Genomic DNA, 23,870 nt, shown 5'->3' on the forward strand with positions numbered 1-23,870 from the left:
CCTTCATTTCATCAGTCCCCCAGGCAATTTATTTCACAAGAGAAAAGAAAAATTAAATTAGATACTATATGATAAAAAAACAAACATACTTATTTACACTGGTGGTCTTTACAATATACAATAAGTGGTTTGTAAAACTTTTAAAAGTAAAAAGCTATCTTAAGAAAATGGCAGTGATTCATCCAAACGCTTATACTCAATCAATCAATCAATCAATCAATCAATCAATCATTTTAAATTATTAATTGCTCTGAATGTACCCAAAATGCTAAAAATGATTTAAATGACATAAAGTGACGCCTCATAAAAACAAACCATAGCACTCTTCTACGACCTCCAAAATCTGGTAAAAGAAAAACTAGACTGAATCTGATTTGCAGCAAAAGGTTAATTAAAACTATTCTCAGTGATCGGGTTCCATTTAAAGCAATGGTCTCAAACTCAATTCCTGGAGGGCCGCAGCTTTGCATAGTTTAGCTCCAACCAGCTTCAACTAACACCTGCTTAATAGTCTCGAGTAGTCTTAAACACCTTGATTAGCTGGATCAGCTGTGTTTGATTAGGGTTGGAGAAAAACTGCAGAGCTGTGGCCCTCCAGGAATTGAGTTTGAGACCTGTGATTTAAAGGAACACTACACTTCTTGACAATAGGCTCATTTCGCAACTCCCCTAGAGTTAAACAGTTGAATAGTATAATTTTTAATTAATCACTTTTAGCTTAGCTTAGCATAGATCATTGAATATGATTAGACCATTAGCATCATGTTCAAAAATGACCAAAGAGTTCAGGTCATTTTATTATTTAAAATTGGACACCTCTGTAGATAAAGTATGTACTAAGAACAATGGAACATGGATTTTCTAGGTCGATATGGCTAGGAACTATACCATACTCAAACTCATACTCTGCAGTTTAGCTCAGACTCTGATCAAACACAGCTGATCCAACTAATGAAGTGTTCATGACTCTTTTGAGCACCTCAATTGCTTGAATCAGCTGTGTTTGATAGGGTTGGAGCAAAACTGTGCAGAGCTGCGGCCCTCCAGGAATCAAGTTTGAGGCCTAGGATCTATACTCTCATTCCAGTGTAATAATCAAGAAACTTTACTGCCATACCATGTCTGAAGCGACACAATGATATTACACAGCACCTGAAAATTCAGCCAACATCTGTCAATATAACCCAACATTAGAAGTTACCTAGTTGGGAATAGTTCAAGCATTCTTTCAGGTCATTTTTGAGTGAGATGCTATCTATGCTATGCTAAGCTAAGCTAAAAGTGCTCCCGCCAGACACAGAAATCGGCTGAATGGATTAAAAAATTAAAAACTCACCTGTTTAACTCTAGGGAATTGGTAAAATCGGTCTACTTTTATTTTAAAAACTGGATTGTTCCTTTAAACCAGGAGTGCTCAACCCTGTTCCTGGAGATCTACCTTCCTGCTGAGTTCAGCTCCAACCCTGATCAAACACACCTGCACCAATTAATTAGTACCTGAACAGCACTTGATAATTACAGGCAGGTGTGTTTGATATGTGTTGCAACTGAAATATGCAGGAAGGTAGATCTCCAGGAACAGGGTTGGCCATCACTGCTTTAAACGGTCAGATGTGGTGGACGTTTCTGCTCTACATGTAGTTGGAGCCGACGAAACCATGATCTCCTCGAACTCGACTCAAGTGCTTCATAGCACGATCGTAGGCCACCTGCACAGACTTTCTGATACTGGTCTTCTTGCCCTCCATTATACGCAGTTTATCAGTGGTGTCGTCAACGCCGAGAGGAATCACTTTATCTTTCGAGAGCCACTGCCTGTGGATACAGCAAAAGAAGAAATGAGAATTCACTCACAGTTCCTTTCAAAATCCCTAAAGCCAGCAGACTCTGGATATTTGGTAATGCAAAGTCTGGTGGCTAATCTGTAGGAAAACAAGAAAATCTCCAAACGCTGAGCTCACCAGGTGCGTTTGTTGTCGAAGAAGAGAACCAGGAAGAGTCTTTCTCCGGCTTCTTCTTGTCTCTGTTCCCCGAGGCGAAGTACGTCGAGTGGAGGAACAGGGATCGGGACGCCGTTATGCAAAAGACCATCTTGAGGCATGTCTGGATCGATGATCTACAGAATGAAGAGCCATTTTAACCTTTCGCTTTAGCTTTAAATGTCAGTGCTTTGCTAAATGCAAATGAGAACTCATTTTATTTTTTTAGATACATCTGTCAAAATAGTTGAGAACAAAACAAAAATGTCACAGAAGAGCTAAAAAGTGTGCTTTAACCAATCATTTAAAAAGGCTTTTTTACTTGGAGTAAATCAGGGATGCAACTGGGGTTTGAGAGTGAAACTACTACTCAAATAAAAAAGATAAATTTAAAAGGCACCTATTTTACCCCTTTTACAAGATGTAAGATAAACCTTTGATGTCTCCAGAATGTGTCAGCTCAAAATACCCATCAGATAATTTATTATAGCCTCCAGAATCCCGAACCCGGCCCCGAGGCAATTTGTTCCAGCCCTCCAAATAGTGTGACCAAGACACCAAAAATAAATAAGTTCAGTCAAAAAAACGATTGCTATAGTTATGAAGTGACATGCGTCTGTTCAATACAGCACGAGCTGCAGTTGAAGGCTGCGCAGAGAGTGAGTCAAGTGACATTAAGCGAGTGGCGCGGGCAGCCGAAAACATTTGGATGTGTCTGTAGAAAAGGCCTTTTGTACAATGCACTGATATCGTTTATAGGGATGCAATGATTAGCCGATTTCACTATTAACCGTGCTTAAATTCATTACGGTTAATTAATCATAAAGGCTTCTCAACGCCGCATTTCTGTTGCACGGTACGAAACTGCTGCAACTAAACAAAGTTGCCAATTGTGTGCTAATTTAAAGTTCCGAGCTTATATCAAGGCTAATATGCACGCACACTGGATTAACTATAGCAGCGGGCCGTTCACATATTGCGTCTTTTCCGCACACAACAGTTTATTTAAATTCTTAGCTAATATAAAGCTTAAATTCACATAAGACAAAACTAATTTATTTATTCTTTTTATTTATTTATTAATTGTTCTCTCGTTTATTTTCATTGTAAAATTATCATTCATGTTTAAATAAAAAAAAAATTTCATTTATTTAAGTCCAAATGGACTATTGTGTTTTTTAAATTAATATAATGTGCTGTATTTGGTTATGAAGCAGCAATAAATAACACTTTAAAATATAAGAAGTTTTATTGTGATTTTCTAAACTAGTAGTGTTTTGAATTTAATAAATGCATAATAATCGTGATAACTGTGAAACCATGTTACTCTTCAGACTATAATCGTACAACCAAAATCTATAATAGTTGCATCTCTAATTGTTATGCAGTTCAAAACATAACATATGAACGTGTTCGAATGTAAAAGAAGCCTACTTGAGCAATGCACTGCTTTTGTTGTGCTTTGAAATACAACATTTGAATGTGTTTGTAAAAAAAGCCACATTGTACAATGCACTGATGATATGTAGTTTGAAAACACAACATATTAACATTTTAATGTAGAAAAAACCAACGTGGGTGTCTTAAGGAGCAAAAACACAGCATATGGGCTCTTATATTGCTGTTGTGTCATCACTTATATTGCAAGTCATATCTCTCTGGCCCTTCATATTGGATGCTTTTTTATGAACTGGCCCCCATGACAAAGTAGTTGAATAGCCTTGGTGGAGCTGTTTTTGTAGCCTGTGGCTTTAAATGCAAATGAGCTGCTTCTCCCCGCCCACTATTTCCACATGCGTGTCTGTTTCTCCTGCGTTACGTCAGATAAACAGCAGTCGGTGACAGAGAGACACGGATGAAGCTGAAATACAACTCATTAGTCAAAACTGTCCATACGTTTATTTGATGTATTTGTGGTGGAGTTTATTCAAGCCGTTCTGAAACGATGAGTCAAGCACAAATGCCGTTTGCAGTACACACACAAATACGCACACATATTAGCATTTACTGACACCATGCAGCCGTGGTGATTATAGCGTTTAAGAATTACAAAGCAATTTTACTGTCTTTATTACAAACATGCTGTTTTAAAAATGTTTTAAACTTGCAAAAATCATAGAGCGTCGAAACAAATATTTTAATCCCAGTTCAATATATCGGTGGGCGGGGAAAACCACACTCCTACGCTACGTACTGGGATTTGGGTCCTGTTTTAAAAGGAAATTTTTAAAAAAGAGACAGCTTACAAAAGTTGATTTTCATCATAGGTGCCCTTTAAATAATTTTATTGAAATTAAAATATAAAAATATATATGAGATAAAGCAATAAAAATAAAACAATATTAAAAACAAGGAGTTCTTGAGATGAAATGCTAATAATGAATGAAATCCTTCATATGGAAGATGAAAAATATTTAAACAAAATGCAAACAATACAAATGCAACAATAGTAAAACAAAATAAAACAATTGCAGATAAAATTTTACATATTATATGTAAAAAAAGGGAGGTGATTAAGAAAGATTAAGTCAAATTTGATGAATTATTTAAAAATGCCAAATCACAATTTGTTAAATAAAAAAAACTAAAAACAATAACTAACACAATCAATTACAAAAAACAATTCAAGAAAACAACAAAATTTTGTCTGTAGAAGCTCAGGACGTAATTAAACAAAAAAATACTCACAGAAATGTAACTTTATTCTATTTAAATTAAATAAAAAACATGAGAAATCAACAACAATCAACATAAAAAAACAAAATGAATTAGTTTTACTTATTTATATTAATTTATTATTTCATTATTTATTGGAATTAGGGATGCAACAATTATAGAATTTGGTTGTTCGATTATAGTCTGAGGAGTAATCCCGGTTTCCCGGTTAGTATGCATTCATTGATTTCAAAACACCATAACAAATCTAGGAGCCCCCACCAAAAATGAATGAGCACCACTGCAAATTGTATATTAACAGATTTATTGTATTTGAAAACAAAATCAATCAGAAAAAAACAGAAACAACTAATGATGTGATGACTTATTGATATTTGTGCAATAATTCCAAAATGAATGTCTAATAATTATAAAATATAAATGACGAATATGACAATAATACTAACAATGAATTACATTGCTCATTATCATGGTGCCTTGAATGTGCTTGAATGCGAATTATCTGCTATAAAAAGTCCTACTGTTACATTATGAAAAATAAATTTAAGGTTTGCATCAAACAAAAATGAAGCATTGCAGTAAGAATTTGCACTATTGTTTTTTATAAGCATGGCAATTTAATACACAAAAATAACAGACAAAAGAAAGGAAGAAAAATCTCACTTCTATGTGAGTGGGGCAGAGCAGGATTCCCGCCAAGACCACCTGTGCAATACCGTTCAGTCGTGAGCCTCAGTTTCAGTTTAAGTGCAAGATTTTACATTTAGTGACCCTTTGCACTGAACAGGCAGTGAATGCAACGCATAGAGATTCAGGCCATGAAGCCTGGTTTATACTCGACGCGTTCGCTCGAGTGTGCGCGGCGAATGTGACGTCATTGCTGTGTTTGCGGAGGTTCGCTTTAGGTGCGCGTGACATGATTTCGGACGGCGGAGCGCGTGATTTTTTTTTTTAGACTTGAGCAAACACTTCATGTGGCGCCTCGTTTGATTTGAGTTGAACACTTTTAAGAAATTTTGTCTGAAACAGGTACACCTGTACAGACATCTTTATGATCCATGATCATAGAAATAACCAGATGATCAATTATTCTTGACTAGAATTGCAACAGCAGTGGGAAAGGAGGAAAGTTTTTGTTAAAAAGTTAGTTAAAATATGAAATATGAAATTGTTAAAATACAAATTTGGTCAAATGTGTTCAGTTAACAAAAGACACTGAGATGAGGAATATGTTTTCATAGAATTCATAATGAGACAAATAATGCTAATTGAGCAAACAAGATAATTGTCTGATGTCACACTCATCCTATTAGCGTGAAGACGAACTAAAAAGAACTGAATTTTAAATAAGAGTCTGATTACTGCTCTCTTAATGCTCATATTTTAACATACTAACATTTGCATGGCTCCCAATAATGCACTGCAGTGTAGTTTGATAGTAATACAAGCGTAGAGCGCCCTCTCTCACCAGAGCAGGGTAGGACGGATATCCTCTGCTTTTGGCCCACACCAAATCCAGAGGTTCAGGTTCAGGCGTATCTCCATTTGACAGCACATCTGCAAAGAACAAATACTGTAAATATCAGTATATACACACATATATACTGACATCTCAATGGGAATAATTTCTTACCAGTCCCAGTGTAGTCAGAGTCTCCATTAACAGTCTCTAAAAATGGTACTTTGGACAAAGCAGGTTTTCCTCTGCTCTTTTTAGGGGTTGAGATACTGAAAGCAACAGAAATCATATTTGTTATCTGCGCACAAAATGTACTACATGATGCAGAGATGTTTTGATTTGTTTTGTCCTCTTACAGTTCTCTCAGAGTCGGAGACGAGCTGCATTCCGAGTCAGAGCCGCCATCTTTGTGCTTTCTGAATCCATTAGTAAGTGCTAAAAGACCAAAAATAAAAAGAGAAAGAAAATGGTGTTTAAGAAAATGTTCAGTTCATGAAAACGACAAAATTAAATTGAATAAAACAGGAATGTCCATGCTTTGGGAAAAAAAAATATATATATACACCAAAGAAAATTCAAATAAAATATATTCACACTGCAAATTACAAAGAAAATATTGTCTTTCCTTTCTTTTTCATTCTTTTATAAGCTGTTTTAACACATTTTAATCAGTTTTTTTAAATAATTTTTAATTTTTTTATTTTCTTGTGCTATATAAATCAACTTGCCTTGATAAATAAATGCAAGATGGTTAAATGTTTCAAATTTAACAAATTATAATACTAATATTAGCACAGTAATCTTGGAAGTTGGACTTCTGTAGCATTTTTATAATTACGATTAGGTTTATTATTTACCATCTACATTATTCTTGTTTTAATACTTTCAATTTTGTAATAATAATAAAAATGTTAAAAAACAACAACAACTAGATATTAAAGTTTGAGGACAAACTTTATGGTGGCTTGAAAAGCCGAGTCTGAATTAGCATGTTACTAGCATGAATTAGCAAGTAACTAGCATGATTCTAACATAAATTAGCATGTAACTAGCATGATTCTAGCATGAATTAGCATGTTACTAGCATGTTTCTAGCATGAATTAGCATGATTCTAGCATGAATTAGCATGTTACTAGCATGTTTCTAGCATGAGTTAGCATGTTACTAGCATGTTTCTAGCATGAATTAGCATGTTACTAGCATGATTCTAGCATGAATTAGCATGTTACTAGCATGTTTCTAGCATGAATTAGCATGTTACTAGCATGTTTCTAGCATGAATTAGCATGTTACTAGCATGATTCTAGCATGAATTAGCATGTTACTAGCATGATTCTAGCATGAATTAGCATGTTACTAGCATGAATTAGCATGTTATTAGCATGATTCTAGCATGAATTAGCATGTTACTAGCATGATTCTGGCATGGATAAGCATGTAACTAGCATGATTCTACCATGAATTAGCATGTTACTAGCATGTTTCTAGCATGAATTAGCATGTTACTAGCATGATTCTAGCATGAATTAGCATGTTACTAGCATGTTTCTAGCATGAATTAGCATGTTACTAGCATGATTCTAGCATGAATTAGCATGTTTCTAGCATGTTTCTAGCATTAATTAGCATGTTACTAGCATGTCTCTAGCATGAATTAGCATGTTATTAGCATGATTCTAGCATGAATTAGCATGTTTCTAGCATGAATTAGCATGTTATTAGCATGATTCTAGCATGAATTAGCATGTTACTAGCATGATTCTAGCATGAATTAGCATGTTACTAGCATGTTTCTAGCATGAATAAGCATGTTACTACCATGACTCTAGCATGAATTAGCATGTTACTAGCATGAATTAGCATGTTATTAGCATGATTCTAGCATGAATTAGCGTATTACTAGCATGATTCTAGCATGAATTAGCATGTTATTAGCATGATTCTAGCATGAATTAGCATGTTACTAGCATGATTCTAGCATGAATTAGCACGTTACTAGCATGATTCTAGCATGAATTAGCATGTTATTAGCATGATTCTAGCATGAATTAGCGTGTTACTAGCATGATTCTAGCATGAATTAGCAAGTTATTAGCATGATTCTAGCATGAATTAGCATGTTACTAGCATGAATTAGCATGTTACTAGCATGATTCTAGCATGGATTAGCATGTTACAAGCATGATTCTAGCATGAATTAGCATGTTACTAGCATGATTCTAGCATGAATTAGCATGTTACTAGCATGTTTCTAGCATGCATTAGCATGTTACTAGCATGATTCTAGCATGTTACTAGCATGTTTCTATCATGAATTAGCATGTTACTAGCATGAATTAGCATGTTGTTAGCATGATTCTAGCATGAATTAGCATGTTTCTAGCATGAATTAGCATGTAACTAGCATGATTCTACCATTAACTAGCATGTAACTAGCATGTTACTAGCATGATTCTAGCATGAATCAGCTTGTTTCTAGCATGAATTAGCATATTGTTAGCATGATTCTAGCATGAATTAGCATGACTAGCATGTCACTATCGTGTTGCTAGCACCTTTCTAGCAAGATTAGCATGTCAGTAGGATGTTAAAACTGTTAGCGTGTGTTAGAATAGCTAGTCACAGTCTCTGGGACAGTTGCTAGGGTGCTAAAAATTGGTTGCTAGGGAGTGGCTAGTAAGTTTAAAGGTAATCAGTGATTGGCTGCTGGCTAGACTGAGTTGAATGAGGCCAGACTCTAGTCTGTAGGACAGTCTGATGCAGAGTTATGAGCTCACAAAGGTTGATCCAATGTTAAGTAAATGGGAGTCTTTTACAATGGAAGTCTATGGGACAGTTGCTAGGGTGCTGTAAGTGGTTGCTAGGGAGTGGCTAGTAAGTTAAAAAGTCATCAGTTATTGGCTGCTGGCTAGACTGAGTTAAATGAGTCCAGTTAGAAGTCTGTAGGACAGTCTGATGCAGAGTTATGAGCTCACAAAGTTTGACCCAATGTTAAGTCAATGGGACTTTTGGGATTTTTCTGGGTCGTTTTTCGGAAAACCCAAGGTCGGATCAGTTAGAAAAGATATAGCAACCAGAGTCAGACCAGTTCGAAGGTTTGACGAAAGTTTGAAGTATGTAGCTTGAAAGGCCTAGGAGGAGATACACTTAGAAATTAGTCTCAGAAGAAGAAGAAGAAGAAGAAGAAGAAGAAGAAGAACTAGATATTAAAGTTTGAGGACAAACTTTATGGTGGCTTGAAAAGCCGAGTCTGAATTAGCATTTTTTTAGCATGAATTAGCAAGTAACTAGCATGATTCTAACATAAATTAGCATGTAACTAGCATGATTCTAGCATGAATTAGCATGTTACTAGCATGTTTCTAGCATGAATTAGCATGATTCTAGCATGAATTAGCATGTTACTAGCATGTTTCTAGCATGAGTTAGCATGTTACTAGCATGTTTCTAGCATGAATTAGCATGTTACTAGCATGATTCTAGCATGAATTAGCATGTTACTAGCATGTTTCTAGCATGAATTAGCATGTTACTAGCATGTTTCTAGCATGATTTAGCATGTTATTAGCATGATTCTAGCATAAATTAACATGTTTCTAGCATGAATTAGCATGTTATTAGCATGATTCTAGCATGAATTAGCATGTTACTAGCATGATTCTAGCATGAATTTGCATGTTACTAGCATGTTTCTAGCATGAATTAGCATGTAACTAGCATGATTCTAGCATGAATTAGCATGTTACTAGCATGATTCTAGCATGAATTAGCATGTTATTAGCATGATTCTAGCATGAATTAGCATGTTACTAGCATGATTCTAGCATGGATTAGCATGTAACTAGCATGATTCTAGCATGGATTAGCATGTAACTAGCATGATTCTAGCATGAATTAGCATGTTACTAGCATGTTTCTAGCATGAGTTAGCATGTTACTAGCATGTTTCTAGCATGAATTAGCATGTTATTAGCATGATTCTAGCATGAATTAGCATGTTTCTAGCATGAATTAGCATGTTATTAGCATGATTCTAGCATGAATTAGCATGTTACTAGCATGATTCTAGCATGAATTAGCATGTTACTAGCATGTTTCTAGCATGAATTAGCATGTTATTAGCATGATTCTAGCATGAATTGGCATGTTTCTAGCATGAATTAGCATGTTATTAGCATGATTCTAGCATGAATTAGCATGTTACTAGCATGTTTCTAGCATGAATTAGCATGTTACTAGCATGATTCTAGCATGAATTAGCATGTTACTAGCATGTTTCTAGCATGAATTAGCATGTTACTAGCATGATTCTAGCATGAATTAACATTTTACTAGCATGATTCTAGCATGAATTAGCATGTTACTAGCATGATTCTAGCATGGATTAGCATGTTACTAGCATGTTTCTAGCATGAAATAGCATGTTACTAGCATGATTCTAGCATGAATTAGCATGTTACTAGCATGTTTCTAGCATGAATTAGCATGTTACTAGCATGATTCTAGCATGAATTAGCATGTTACTAGCATGATTCTAGCATGAATTAGCATGTTATTAGCATGATTCTAGCATGAATTAGCATGTTACTATCATGATTCTAGCATGTTACTAGCATGTTTCTAGCATGGATTAGCATGTTACTAGCATGTTTCTAGCATGAATTAGCATGTTGTTAGCATGATTCTAGCATGAATTAGCATGTTTCTAGCATGAATTAGCATGTAACTAGCATGATTCTAGCATTAATTAGCATGTTACTAGCATGATTCTAGCATGAATCAGCTTGTTTCTAGCATGAATTAGCATGTTGTTAGCATGATTCTAGCATGAATTAGCATGTTACTAGCATGACTAGCATGTCACTATCGTGTTGCTAGCACCTTTCTAGCAAGATTAGCATGTCAGTAGGATGTTAAAACTGTTAGCATGTGTTAGAATAGCTAGTCACAGTCTCTGGGACAGTTGCTAGGGTGCTGAAATTGGTTGCTAGGGAGTGGCTAGTAAGTTTAAAGGTAATCAGTGATTGGCTGCTGGCTAGACTGAGTTGAATGAGGCCAGACTCTAGTCTGTAGGACAGTCTGATGCAGAGTTATGAGCTCACAAAGGTTGATCCAATGTTAAGTAAATGGGAGTCTTTTACAATGGAAGTCTATGGGACAGTTGCTAGGGTGCTGTAAGTGGTTGCTAGGGAGTGGCTAGTAAGTTAAAAAGTCATCAGTTATTGGCTGCTGGCTAGACTGAGTTAAATGAGTCCAGTTAGAAGTCTGTAGAACAGTCTGATGCAGAGTTATGAGCTCACAAAGTTTGACCCAATGTTAAGTCAATGGGACTTTTGGGATTTTTCTGGGTCGTTTTTCGGAAAACCCAAGGTCGGATCAGTTAGAAAAGATATAGCAACTCGAGTCAGACCAGTTCGAAGGTTTGACGAAAGTTTGAAGTATGTAGCTTGAAAGGCCTAGGAGGAGATACACTTAGAAATTAGTCTCAGAAGAAGAAGAAGAAGAAGAAGAAGAAGAAGAAGAAGAAGAAGAATAATAATAAGTTTAAGATAGATAACAATATGCTGGCTTTTCAAGCCACCATAATAATAAGTTTAAGATAGATAACAGTATGCTGGCTTTTCAAGCCACCATAATAATATTAACAACAACAACAATAATAATATAAATATAATTTATATAAAATAAAAATAAGGTCAAAATTATACACATGCACATAAATCGCCACTGCAGATGACAATTAAAATTAAAAACTAAGTTAAAGGTTTGAAATTTAACAAAATGTTAGTGTTAACACTAATCTTGAGAATTAGACAATAACAATATTATTACTATTATGATCAATATTTTCCAAAACACTTATACAATATATTTATTTATGTTTTTAATACATTTAATATTATTAATAGTAGTAGTAATAAATTATATGATCATAATAAGTAAAAAAAATATATACAATTTACAAAATAATAACGTTCAAACTTAAATAATACACATGCACATTAAAGGTTCAGTGAAGGGTTTTGAAGTGTGCAATTTTTATTCATGTTTGACGTAATCTCAACCGAAACACAAAGAGAGGGTGGGACAGAGTAGCTTCTCCCCTTTTAAAAAAAAAAACTATTTTTGTTTTTGTTTTGTTTTTAATCACAGCTGTGCCAGTGAGAGTGGTTCATAGATATATATACAGTAGATATCGCATATAGACCCTGAGCATGTGTCAATAGCGCCGCCACATTTGTACACTGCTTCTAGGTCAAATGTCATTCAACCACACTAGTCAAGATTAAAGCCAGTCTGAAGATGCTGGAATTTAGCACTGTGTACGGATGTAGTAACGAGCAAACAAAGAAAACAAAGCACAGAGGCAGAACATTTCATAGGTAAGATTTTGTTTTGTACGTTTTTGTATGTTATAAACTTTTGTGCTTAACAAGTATTGATGATAATACAGTCACTTACTGCACTGACCAGAAGGCAAAGTACCACCAACTCGCACAATAAGCACTCGTAAAATAAGCAAACGATGTAAATGAAATATGACAGCAAAACGCTGCGGTGCCAGAAACGTGTATTATTGTCGGCTAAGAGAACGAGTTGTTCATAAGAGAGATTCATTCACAAACGAATCGCTCCCTCTGTTAGAATGAGAAGTGAAAGCAGAAAAGGGGGGTGCGTTTCAGGACACAAATTAGATCAGATTTAACAGGGAGGGAGGATAATACATTCATTATTTAAAAATATTTGCATACTGACCACCTTCACTGCACCTTGGTCCCGCATTCATTTCAAAGAAGTGCTACCCTGTACTAAAATGGCGGCTCTACTGACGCATTCCTTCCAATAGACAACAACAGGGTAGGCGACATCTAATGGAAATATCTATGAGAGTATTTAAGGTCAAGCGCATCAAATGGAAAGCAAATGAGAAGCGTTTTAAAGGGGGTGGGGCATGTCAGATACTAGAGAGCATGTGATTGGTCAAGATTTGATGAGAAACTGAGAAACTATGAGCTGACGTGAATGAAACAGTTGATCCATTTAGGTGGAAGTGATAAACTGCATGTTTATATTGGGTTTTATATCTACTAAACACAAATTTTGTCACTGTTTTGGAGAAAACTAGCTCGTAAAAATCCTAAAACTAACATCCAAAATTGTTTGTTTCAATTTCCAAGGCCTTTAAAATAGACAATTTTTTTTTAAATTAATGAATGTAAAACTAAACGTAATTATTTTTCCCCTTTGTTTGGGTGACATTGTGAAGCAGCATGTAATAAAGCTGCAGTGTTTATTACCAGGCTCTAGAGTGAGTCGAGGAGGCGTCCTCTCGCGCTCCGGACTGCAGCTGTGGCTCCTCGTCTGCTGTTTGGCTGGGGCTGAAATGGGCGGAGGTGTGGAGGGTTTTGGCTGGGCTGTAGTTTCAGTCTTGACAGTGGCGGTGCAGTTTTGTGTGCGTGCAGCGTCTCCGTCCTCCCGGTTTCCATTCTGCATCTGATTGTCTCTTTCACGCTGGAGTTTGGCTCCATTTTTCGCTTTTTTAAAGAGGACGGACGTTCTTCTCCCGACACCTCCAGTATTGGGCCGGGACGGTGATTCGGTGGAGGAAAGACCATTGAATAGTTTAATTTCAGGTGGCACGTCCTCTGGTTTGGTGCAGCTGTTCATAGGTGTGGGGTCTGAGTCGGGCTCTTGGCTCTCGCTGTTGAGTTTGAGGCGTTTTGGTGGGCACGAGGAGATTCTGGGGTCGGATGTCATTGGTCGGAGGGTTGGTGGTTCCTGTGGAGTGTCTCCTGGTGGAGGGGACAAAGCCAGGCCTGTGGGCTCCAGCATGGGTGGAGGGGTTGATTTACAATCATCTGGGTGAAAAAGAGGGATAGTTAGATGTTAGGAGAAGTCAGAAAACTTTTTAATGGGTATAAATTTGAAAGGGAAACATAAGGGAATGGTTGACATCATTTATTCACCCTTAACTTGTTCCAAACCTGTATGAGTTTTTCTTTTGTTGAACAAAAGAAGATATTTGGAAAAATGTTGAACACGAATAGCCATAGAAATCCATAGCATCTGTTTTTCCAGCTATGAAAGTCAATCAGGTTTTTAGCTTTCTTCAAAATATCGTAGTGTCGTCCCAACTGGAACACTTATGTTTTTCTTGCTAAGCGGAAATTCAAACTGCTTCCCTGATGACATTTGATGGTTGCCAAATTAGCAAAATAAATGACCAAAGTACCAAATAATACCTGCCATGAGTATACATTTTGGAAAATTTTGCTTTCACAATCCAAAATAAAAAAAAGTAATCCAACATCAGTGCCTGAAAGCTCCGCCCCTTCCGCAACGTGAGCAAAGCAGAAGCCGTTGAGTCTGTGAAGTGTCCAATTTGCCGCACTTCATTTTAACGCTTGAATAAGAGCATCATCAGGGTAACTAAAGTGAGTTTTCAGAGTGAACGCAATACTTACACTATTTATACTACAAAATGGCGTAAAGTAGTGCATAAGTATGTGATTTGGGATGCACCTCTTCTTTTGTGTTCAAAAGAAGAAATTCACTCATTTGCAACCACCAAGGAAATTTTTTTTACATAAAATATATTTGCACTGCAAATAACGCTAGATAAAAAAAAGCTAGATAGTAGAATGTTTCGATTCGAACCAATTAAAAAATACATATAGCACTGTAATCTTGCTAGTTGGACTGTAGCATTATTACAATTGTAATTATGATCATTATTTACCAATATACTTAATTCTTTTTTTAATACTTCCATTTTTGAGTTTTCTGAGTGAACTATTCATTTAAGACACAAGAAATATTATTATTATTATAAATAAAGTCAATCAAAATAAAACAACTGCAGATGTCATTTATTTTTTGTGAAAAAAAAAGGAAGGTGGGGCGACGCAGTGGCGCAGTAGGTAGTGCTGTTGTCTCACAGCAAGAAGGTCGCTGGTTCGAGCCTCGGCTGGGTCAGTTGGCATTTTTGTGTGGAGTTTGCATGTTCTCCCTGCGTTCGCGTGGGTTTCCTCCAGGTGCTTCAGTTTTCAACACAGTCTAAAGACATGCGGTACAGGTGAATTGGGAAGGTTAAATTGTCTGTTGTGTATGAGTGTGAATGAGTGTGTATGGATGTTTCCCAGAGATAGGTTATGCCTGGAAAAGCATCTGCTGCGTGAAACATGTGCTGCATAAGTTGGCGGTTCATTCCGCTGTGGCGACCCCAGAATAATAAAGGGACTAAGCTGAAAAGAAATAATGAATGAATGAAAATGGAAGGTAATCATGAAAGATTAAAGGAAATTCGATTATTTAAAAATGCCGAATTACAATTTATTAAGTAAAAAAAATGATTACACAATACACAAGAAATATTATTATTATTAATATTATTTCCATTCTATTTTATGTTAGGTAACAAATAGGAGTTAGTTAGCATTTTTACTCATTCAAATTTCTTATACAGAGGTTCAGCAGGTTTCACCAACTAAAATTAAAGACTTTGTTTTGTTTTTCCCCTTTTATTGGGATAGGATAGTGGAGTACAGACAGGAAAGTACTGAGAGCAGAGAGAGGGGAAGGATTGGCATAAGACCTCGAGCCGGGAATCAAACTTGGGTCGCCGTGAGCAACATAGTGCTATATGTCGACGCACTTTAGCAATAGGCTATTGGCGCAGACACAAATTTAAGACCATAAAGAATTAAATTTCACACAAATGTCAAAACAAGCAGACTCTAGTTGTATACATACTTTTTTTTTTCAACATAACTTTAAAAAAAACAATATGTATGAACAACAGACTGTTATAATATTAGTTATGAATATAGTTTTGCTAAGTTATGAATATAGTTTTTATTGAGATGTGTTGGTGATTGGATGTATGTTGGATCGATTGTGTAGCTTTACAAAGAAAAATTAAGACCTGTTTAAAATGATGTAAGTACAAGACAAAATTTCATGGGAATTTAAGACTTTAAGGCCTAAAATTTAGTTTTTGAAATTTAAGACATTAAGACTAAGATCCCAAAGATACCCTCTTATACTGTACTGTACTGGGTGCGAATTACAGGGGGGTTTGGGGGGTCTGACCCCGCTAATTAATGCTTGATCATCCCTGAAGGACATCAAAACATGTATGAGGGGGTCTGCCCTTTAATAGTTAAGAGATAGTTTGCTCTGTAGTTCAATAATTTAAATAATAGATAATGTCAATATGCATTTGACCACCCCTATAATGGTTCGTACCATTGTGAATGCATGTTTGCACCAAAAATATTAATTCATCGGTTTCAAACTGGCAAATCTAGAGCACCAACAGACAGTGTAAGTGTTCCCAAAACATGTTTCTTTAATATGTTAAACATGTTGGATTAATAAATTAGATGTAATTGAATTAAATATATAAATTTGGTTCACTGAGGCATATTACCAAACACAACAAAAACTTGACCCCCTCGATCGTCAATGTATAATTTGCACTCTGGTTATAACCCTACGAATACTATACTTTACTACAAATAAAATGCTTTTTTTCTTTAGTCACACACTGCCATAAAATAAACCTAAACCTAATAATAAAACATACACCTAATAATAAACGTATAAATAATAAAAAAACTCATTTTTTTTGTCATCAAATTTGCAGCTCCACATAAAACATAAGACTGTTTGCTTTTACAAAATGAAAAATAAATTAATTAATATACATATAATTTCATTTAAAAACACAATTGCTGAAAAGAACTACAATTTCACTTGACAAAAGCAGCAGTTTGCAGTTCAGTCAAATCACACCTTACAGTGAGTGAGAGAGTCGTTACATTGGAGCTACTGGTTCCAATCACTGTTCAACAATGACTGTTTTGGTCTTGACTTGTCTAAGTAGCAACCTATTTTTCTTCTGTGACTGAATTTGTGACAAAATGCAGGACAAACGACACCAGAGTGAAGCCTGTTGTTTTTAACTGGGACAAAGATGTATGATATTTTCACTAAAATCTTTACCGCACTTATAATGCTGCATCCCAATTCACACGCATGACACGTCCTAAATAGAGTTCAAAAAACGCAATTAGTGTGTCCCAAATCATATGTGGGAAAAATTCAATTCACCTTTATTTGTGTAGCGTTTTTACAAGGTAGATTGTGTGAAAGCAGCTTCACATAGAAGAATATCGTAAATTGAAACTGTGTCAGTTCAGTTTTCAGAGTTTCAGTTCAGTGTGGTTTAATATTCACAACTGAGAGTCCCAACACTGAAGAGCAAATCCATTGATGCGCAGCTATACAGGTCCCGAACCATGCAAGCCAGTGGTGACAGCGGTGAGGAAAAAACTTCACCAAAAAGTACTGCAAATTTACCCAGATGATCTAATATTTCCGGTAGGAATTTGACGTGCAGATCCATGCATGCTCTAATGGTTAATATTGTGCATTGAATATTAATTCATTTAGAACTACATAAAGTGTTAAACTATAAACATGGCAGATGTGGAAGACTCGATGTTAAGTCGAGAGGATTTTTAATGATTCTTAATTAAAATCTGACCTTCTGGAATATATTTATTTCATATGTTCCACATTAATATTATATTATATTATGTCATATTATATTATATTATATTATATTATATTATATTGTATTGTGTTATATTATATTATATTATATTGTATTGTGTTATATTATATTATATTATTATATTATATTATATAACAACAATGTGAACTTTTATAAAGATGTGTTTGGTCAATAACTTTGGACTGCATAATTATGCAAGCACCTGAAGAGATCACTATGCATGAAAGACCAATGAAGGGCAGATTAACCTTCTGCTGCACCTCCAATTTTAGTAGGAAATTAAATGTGAAAGAAATGTGGATGGTGTGACAAGATGATTGATGGGGCATACTTGCATACTCTTGTGTTACACACTCAAAAAAGTATAAAGGTTTAACCCTCTACTGCACGCATTACGATAGATCTATTAAAAAATATGTTTTTCTTTTCTTAAAATGGCTTAACTTGAAGTTGCTGCCATATGGCAACAACGTCCAACAGTGGATCTAACTTAGAAATTTCTAAATTAGAATTTTTCTTATAATTAATAATTGTGTTGTTTGTTTTGATTTAATTGGTGTTGCAGCATTAAAACTTTAACACAGAACTTATAAATGACACCTTATACACACTTTCCAACAACTGATATTCCAACAGCTTTCATTTATTCCATTCTTTTTTGCTGAATATTATTAAATCAAATATAATATTGTATTATCATGTATAGCACAAGTTCTGTCCCTTTCTTGTTTCACTTAGAGAACATGGTGGTGCTCGCTAATACACTGTTCCCTGTATTCATATCTATTCAAAAGTAGTATTGCCATTGAAACTAGATTTTATCCATAATCCAAATGCCATTAACATATGACTTAATCAACATTATACCATTAGCATTCATGTTGTTATTGTTACAACTTAAAAAGTTCACAGCTGACCTTGCTAGCTAGCTGAACCATTGCAATATTGCATGTTCCACTATTGCACAGTGTTGCCATTGGATAACGCATACATTTGATTGATTTATAAAAAAAACTAATTTGATAAATAAAAAAATTGAGTTGTGAATATGTCATCATAACTTACTGGAGGTGATGTTTCAGATTTTTTTGTGGATCTGACATAATTTAATGCTTTGTTTTTAATTGACATTTACATTCAGCAACTACTCACAATAAACGACAGTCTAATATCGTGCCACATGAAAATCACTGTGACTGAACATGTGACTTAACCAAAGCACATCATTGGCTACACTAAGGTCTTCTCTTTCCAACAAAAAAAAATTCTATGTTGGTCTTAAAGAAGCAGTGGCAAAGAAATAAACATAAATATCATGTTGCCATATGGTAACACTGTGCAGTAGAGGGTTAAGTATGTACATTTTGATACTTTTATATACTTAATAATAATAAAATAATAATACATTAGATACTTTTAGAACTTAGTACAAGCATGCAAACAGGGCTGCATAAATGCCCACTATTTGGGTGAAAGATTTTGGGCTATTTTCAGAGCAGCACAAGCCTAATTTTCACGGTTTGCGCCACGTTGTTTAAATAGCAAATCCATTTGCACCACTTTGTGGACTCATAGGTGTGCCAGTCGATAAAGGAGGTGCGTTAAGGTGCAGTGTTGGCACGTTGCTATTTTGAGGAACTGAAATACAGTGCATCCGGAAAGTATTCATAGCGCTTCACATTTTCCACATTTTTTTTATGTTACAGCATTATTCCAAAATGGATTAAAATAATTTATTTCCTCAAAATTCTACACACAATATCCCATAATGACAATGTGAATTTTTTTTTAATTGTTGCAAATTTATTAAAAATAAAAAACCTGAAAAATCACATGTACATCAGTATTCACAGCCTTTGTCATAAAGTTCTAAATTGAGCTCAGGTACATTCTGTTTTCACTGATCATTCTTGAGATGTTTCAGCAGCTTTATTGGAGTTCACCTGTGGTAAATTCAGTTTATTGGACATGATTTGAAAAGGCCCCAGGGTTGAGAGTGCATGTCAAAGCACAAACCAAGCATGAAGACAAAGGAATTGTCTGTAGACCTCCGAGACAGGATTGTCTCGAGGCTGGGGAAGGTTACAGAAAAATATCTGCTGCTCTGAAAGTTCCAATGAGCACAGTGGCCTCCATAGGTGGAAGTTGTTTTGAACCACCAGGACTCTTCCTAGAGCTGGCCGGCCATCTAAGCTGAGTGATCAGGGGAGAAGGGCCTTAGTCAGGGAGGTGATCAATAACCCTATGGTCACTCTGTCTGATCTTCAGCGTTCTTCTGTGGAGAGAGGAGAACCTTACAGAAGGACAACCATCTGTGCAGCAATCCACCAATCAGGCCTGTATGGTAGAGTGGCCAGACGAAAGCCACTCCCCGCCTGGAATTTGCCAAAAGGCATCTGAAGGACTCTCAGACCATAAGAAACAAAATTCTCTGGTCTGATGAGACCATTGAATTGAACTCTTTGGAGGGAATGCCAGGCAATACGTTTGGAGAAAATCAGGCACCGCTCATCACCAGGCTAATACCATACCTACAGTGAAGCATGGTGGAGGCAGCATCACGCTCTGGATGTTTTCAGTAGCAAGAACTGGAAGACTAGTCAGGATAGAGGGAAAGATGAATGCAGCAAAGTACAGAGACATCCTGAATGAAAACCTGCTTCAGAGTGCTCTTGACCTCGGACTGAGGCGATGTTTCATCTTCCAGCAGGACAATGACCCAAAGCACAACACCAAAATATTAATGGAATGGCTTCACAACAACTCTGTGAATGTTCTTGAGTGGCCCAGCCAGAGCCCAGACCTAAATCCTATTGAATACCTCTGGAGAGATCTGAAAACGGCTGTACACCATCACTTCCCATCCAACCTGATAGAGTTTGAGAGGTACTGCAAAGAGGAATGGGCAAAAATTCCTAAAGACAGGTGTGCCAAGCTTGTGGCATCATATTCAAAAATACTTGAGGCTGTAATTGCTGCCAAAGGAGCATCAACAAAGTAGAGCAAAGGCTGTGAATATTTCTGTACATGTGATTCCGTTCCCTTATTCACGAAAGTAAAGAGAAAAGTAAAGAGTAAAAGTAAAGTAAAGAGAAAGTAAAGAGGCCGATTGGAGGAAGCTCGTTCTTTATCCTCGCGCTGCAGATGGTCTTTTTATCGATTTTCTCGCTAATGAAGCATTCAGTTTTTCCACTTACAAAGTCTGCCATGTAAAAAGCAAGTGGGCCATGGCGCGACACAACTGACTCTTAAACGGAATGGGTGAGGAGACTCTGATTGCTTTAATGAACGTTATGTTAAAAACACATCCAGAACTGATTAAGAGAATAAGCACAACCCTGTTAGACCATGCATGCAGCATATTTTTCCATCCTTAAAATAGCAAAAGTGGATTTAGACACGCTCTTAATGCTTTTGTGCCATTTGCTTTAGACTTTGCACCTAGATCGTTAAAATGGAGCCCACAATGTTGGTTATGTTTAGTAATGCAAACAGTTAGGGAAGAAATCATATAGCCCTTTAAACAGCCTTCAGGGAACCATATAAATCACCATTTGGTTCCAGTATATGAAAAAAAAAAAGAATTCTCAAAAAGGTTGTAAATAAATGGAATTTTGAAAGTAAAAGGCAAGGCATGTCTCACCTTTATCTGACGACGATGATGACAGGTTATGATCAGCATCCATCTCTTTGTCTTCATCATCCTCGTCGTCATCATCTTTGAGGTCTCCATTGAGAATGTGTGAGTTTTTTAAGTTCTGCTTAAAGCGGACTTTGTTGATTTCTCGTCGCAGCAGGCGAACCCGTCGTGTTCGTGCGCCGCTCGAGCGCATAGACGTTACCACGTCTAATTTTTCTAGCAGCTCCCTCAATTGGTTTTCCGTCGTCATGTGCAATCGATTATCAGGGTCTAGCAGCGTGTCAACTATAAACAACAGAACCAAATCATCAGAAACAAAACAAAAGAAATACGGCGTACTATTTGGCTCAATAAAAAAATTCCATCCAAATAGAAGTAATTTGTACATTTTTTGTATTCATTTAAATGAATCGGTACATGAAACCACTCACCATCTTCAAAAGTGCAGCGGTAGTAGTCATTTTTATGTGGCGATTCTGCCAGGTGCATGCCCGTGTCCAGGTCGAAGCCTGTGTTTTGGGCTTGTCTCTGAGCGTGCCTCAGGATAGCGCCCCCTAGGTCCCTCAGACGTATTGCAGCTTGGTAAAACACTGTGTCTTTAGCATTGTAAAGCAGGCAGTTGGAGATCATGAGGTTGAAATCAGCCTCCAGGTCAGTGATAGAGCGATACTTGTGAGCCTCCAATTTGGACTGCATTGTGGAGAAGTCCATGGGGTGCGTGATAAACTCCAGGTAATCTGTGACCTGAGAAGCCAAGAGCACAGTTTCACAGTTTAAAGCATGAAGATTTGGTTAGCATGAATGGATATGAGAGAAGAAAACTACAAGATATTTATTACATAAATCCATGTCCAAGGATGTTTCAGAATTGACAACCAAATTTAAAAGGGATAGTTCACCCAAAAATGAAAAATTACTGACCATTTACTCACACTTGGTTTTTCAAACCTTTAAGAGTTTTTTCTTTGTTAAACCCAAAAGAAAATATTTTGAAGAATGTTCAAAACTTGTAGCCATTGACTACGATAGCAGGAAATAAAAATACTATGGAAGTCAAAGGCTACCGGTTTCCAACATTCTTCTAAATATCTTCTTTAGAGGAAAAAACTTGTTTTGATTTGATAGCTGGAGGATGAGCAAATGCTAACAAATTTGATATTTTTGGGTGAACTATCACTTTAAAATCTGGAGCAAAACACAAAACTTGCAATGACATATTAACTAAGGTAACTTTCAAGCACTTGGCATGTCTGGTATTCAATTTTTGACCAATTTTAATCGCATTAAAGCTATATTAAGTTCTGAAATATGTGATTTTGTGTTTTGCTTGCATATAGAGGGCTACCTTAGAGTGCACTCTTATAATGTTGCCATGTCCACTCATTTTAAGCATCTTGTTTTTTATATATATGTAGGTTTGACTCAAAAATGATCAAGTTTATTAGGGTAGGCAGCTGACATGGAGTATTCAGCTTTTTAGTTACTTGATCGTCTCTGGTTTTCTTTTCTAGTAAGATCTGGCAACATGAACAAGTCAAGGCTCACACCTTTTACCATCTTCCTCTATGCAGTTGCTTGTTCTTGTGCACATACAAAAGAGAGAGACACAGCTCTGATGTGCATTACAATACGTCACTAAGTAGTTGTTCAGTTCAGTTCAGTACACAACTTAAAACTCCTAACCACAGTTGTCATTATCTAAATGACCCAATTCAGTTGTTGAATGCAGTTGTCACTCCCTCAAATTACTATTTACAAAACAGGATTAGGTATTAAAAGGTGAACAGACAACTGAATACATGGCCTTTTAGGAAAACACAGTAAGGGCACAGCATATTCTATTAGTAGAAAATATATCCAAGTTTCTACTCAAAGCATCACTGTTTGCACAGTGTAACTTCTATATTAAAATAATACAACTAAAAATCAAATTAGCACTAATTTCTTAAAACAGAGTTCCCACTCTTTCATTAACAGTCGACTCAAGGACAATTTAAAGCACCATTCATTTTAAATCAAACACATTTGTAATTTATACCACCAGCATATGTAGAATTATGAACATCCTAACTGTACTCAACATTTCACTTACACTTAATATTTACATTACAAACGTCAGAATGATGATTTCTGAATGTGCAATTTTTTAAAAATGTAAACCTTTTAAACAATTATGTTGTTATTGAATTAAACTATTAATATTCAAATTCGGTTTCTGTAATATTTGTAAAACGTGCATTATTAGTTCTTGTACAGTTCTTGTTTTTCACAGCAGCATGACGATTGTTGAAATAAGACCAACAACTAGTTTCATGTGAAATTTAATTCAACCGCTTTCAAGTATCTATGTTTGTTTTCAGTACTTTCCAGGCTTTGAAACCATATCTCAGACATTAAAGTACTTTCAAGAAGCGTTTGAAGGGTGAGAGGGGAGTTTGAGCTCAGGTAGATCCCGAGAACTCTCCTGGTTTATTTAGGACTTAAAGGTTGCTTTATACTTTAGCATCGATTAATCGCCATAACCCACAGAGAAT

The 23,870-nt window shown here is 35.9% G+C and overlaps 1 protein-coding gene across 1 annotated transcript in view; it reads right to left on the reverse strand.

Moving 5' to 3' along the window:
* Nucleotides 1-281: 281 nt before the first annotated feature.
* brpf3b (bromodomain and PHD finger containing, 3b) overlaps nt 282-23,870 on the reverse strand; it is a 42,451-nt gene continuing 18,862 nt past the window's right edge. Inside the window, exons 6-13 of the mRNA XM_056464023.1 lie at nt 21,768-22,080; nt 21,340-21,621; nt 13,414-13,974; nt 6,471-6,549; nt 6,289-6,383; nt 6,124-6,212; nt 1,962-2,116; nt 282-1,815 (exon numbers count right to left, since the gene is read on the reverse strand). Coding sequence (XP_056319998.1) covers nt 1,632-1,815; nt 1,962-2,116; nt 6,124-6,212; nt 6,289-6,383; nt 6,471-6,549; nt 13,414-13,974; nt 21,340-21,621; nt 21,768-22,080 — 1,758 coding nt within the window. The 3' untranslated portion in view covers nt 282-1,631. The remainder of the gene's footprint in view (nt 1,816-1,961; nt 2,117-6,123; nt 6,213-6,288; nt 6,384-6,470; nt 6,550-13,413; nt 13,975-21,339; nt 21,622-21,767; nt 22,081-23,870) is intronic.

This window comes from Danio aesculapii, chromosome 8 (assembly GCF_903798145.1).
Source record: "Danio aesculapii chromosome 8, fDanAes4.1, whole genome shotgun sequence".
NCBI classification, from domain to species: Eukaryota; Metazoa; Chordata; class Actinopteri; order Cypriniformes; family Danionidae; genus Danio; species Danio aesculapii.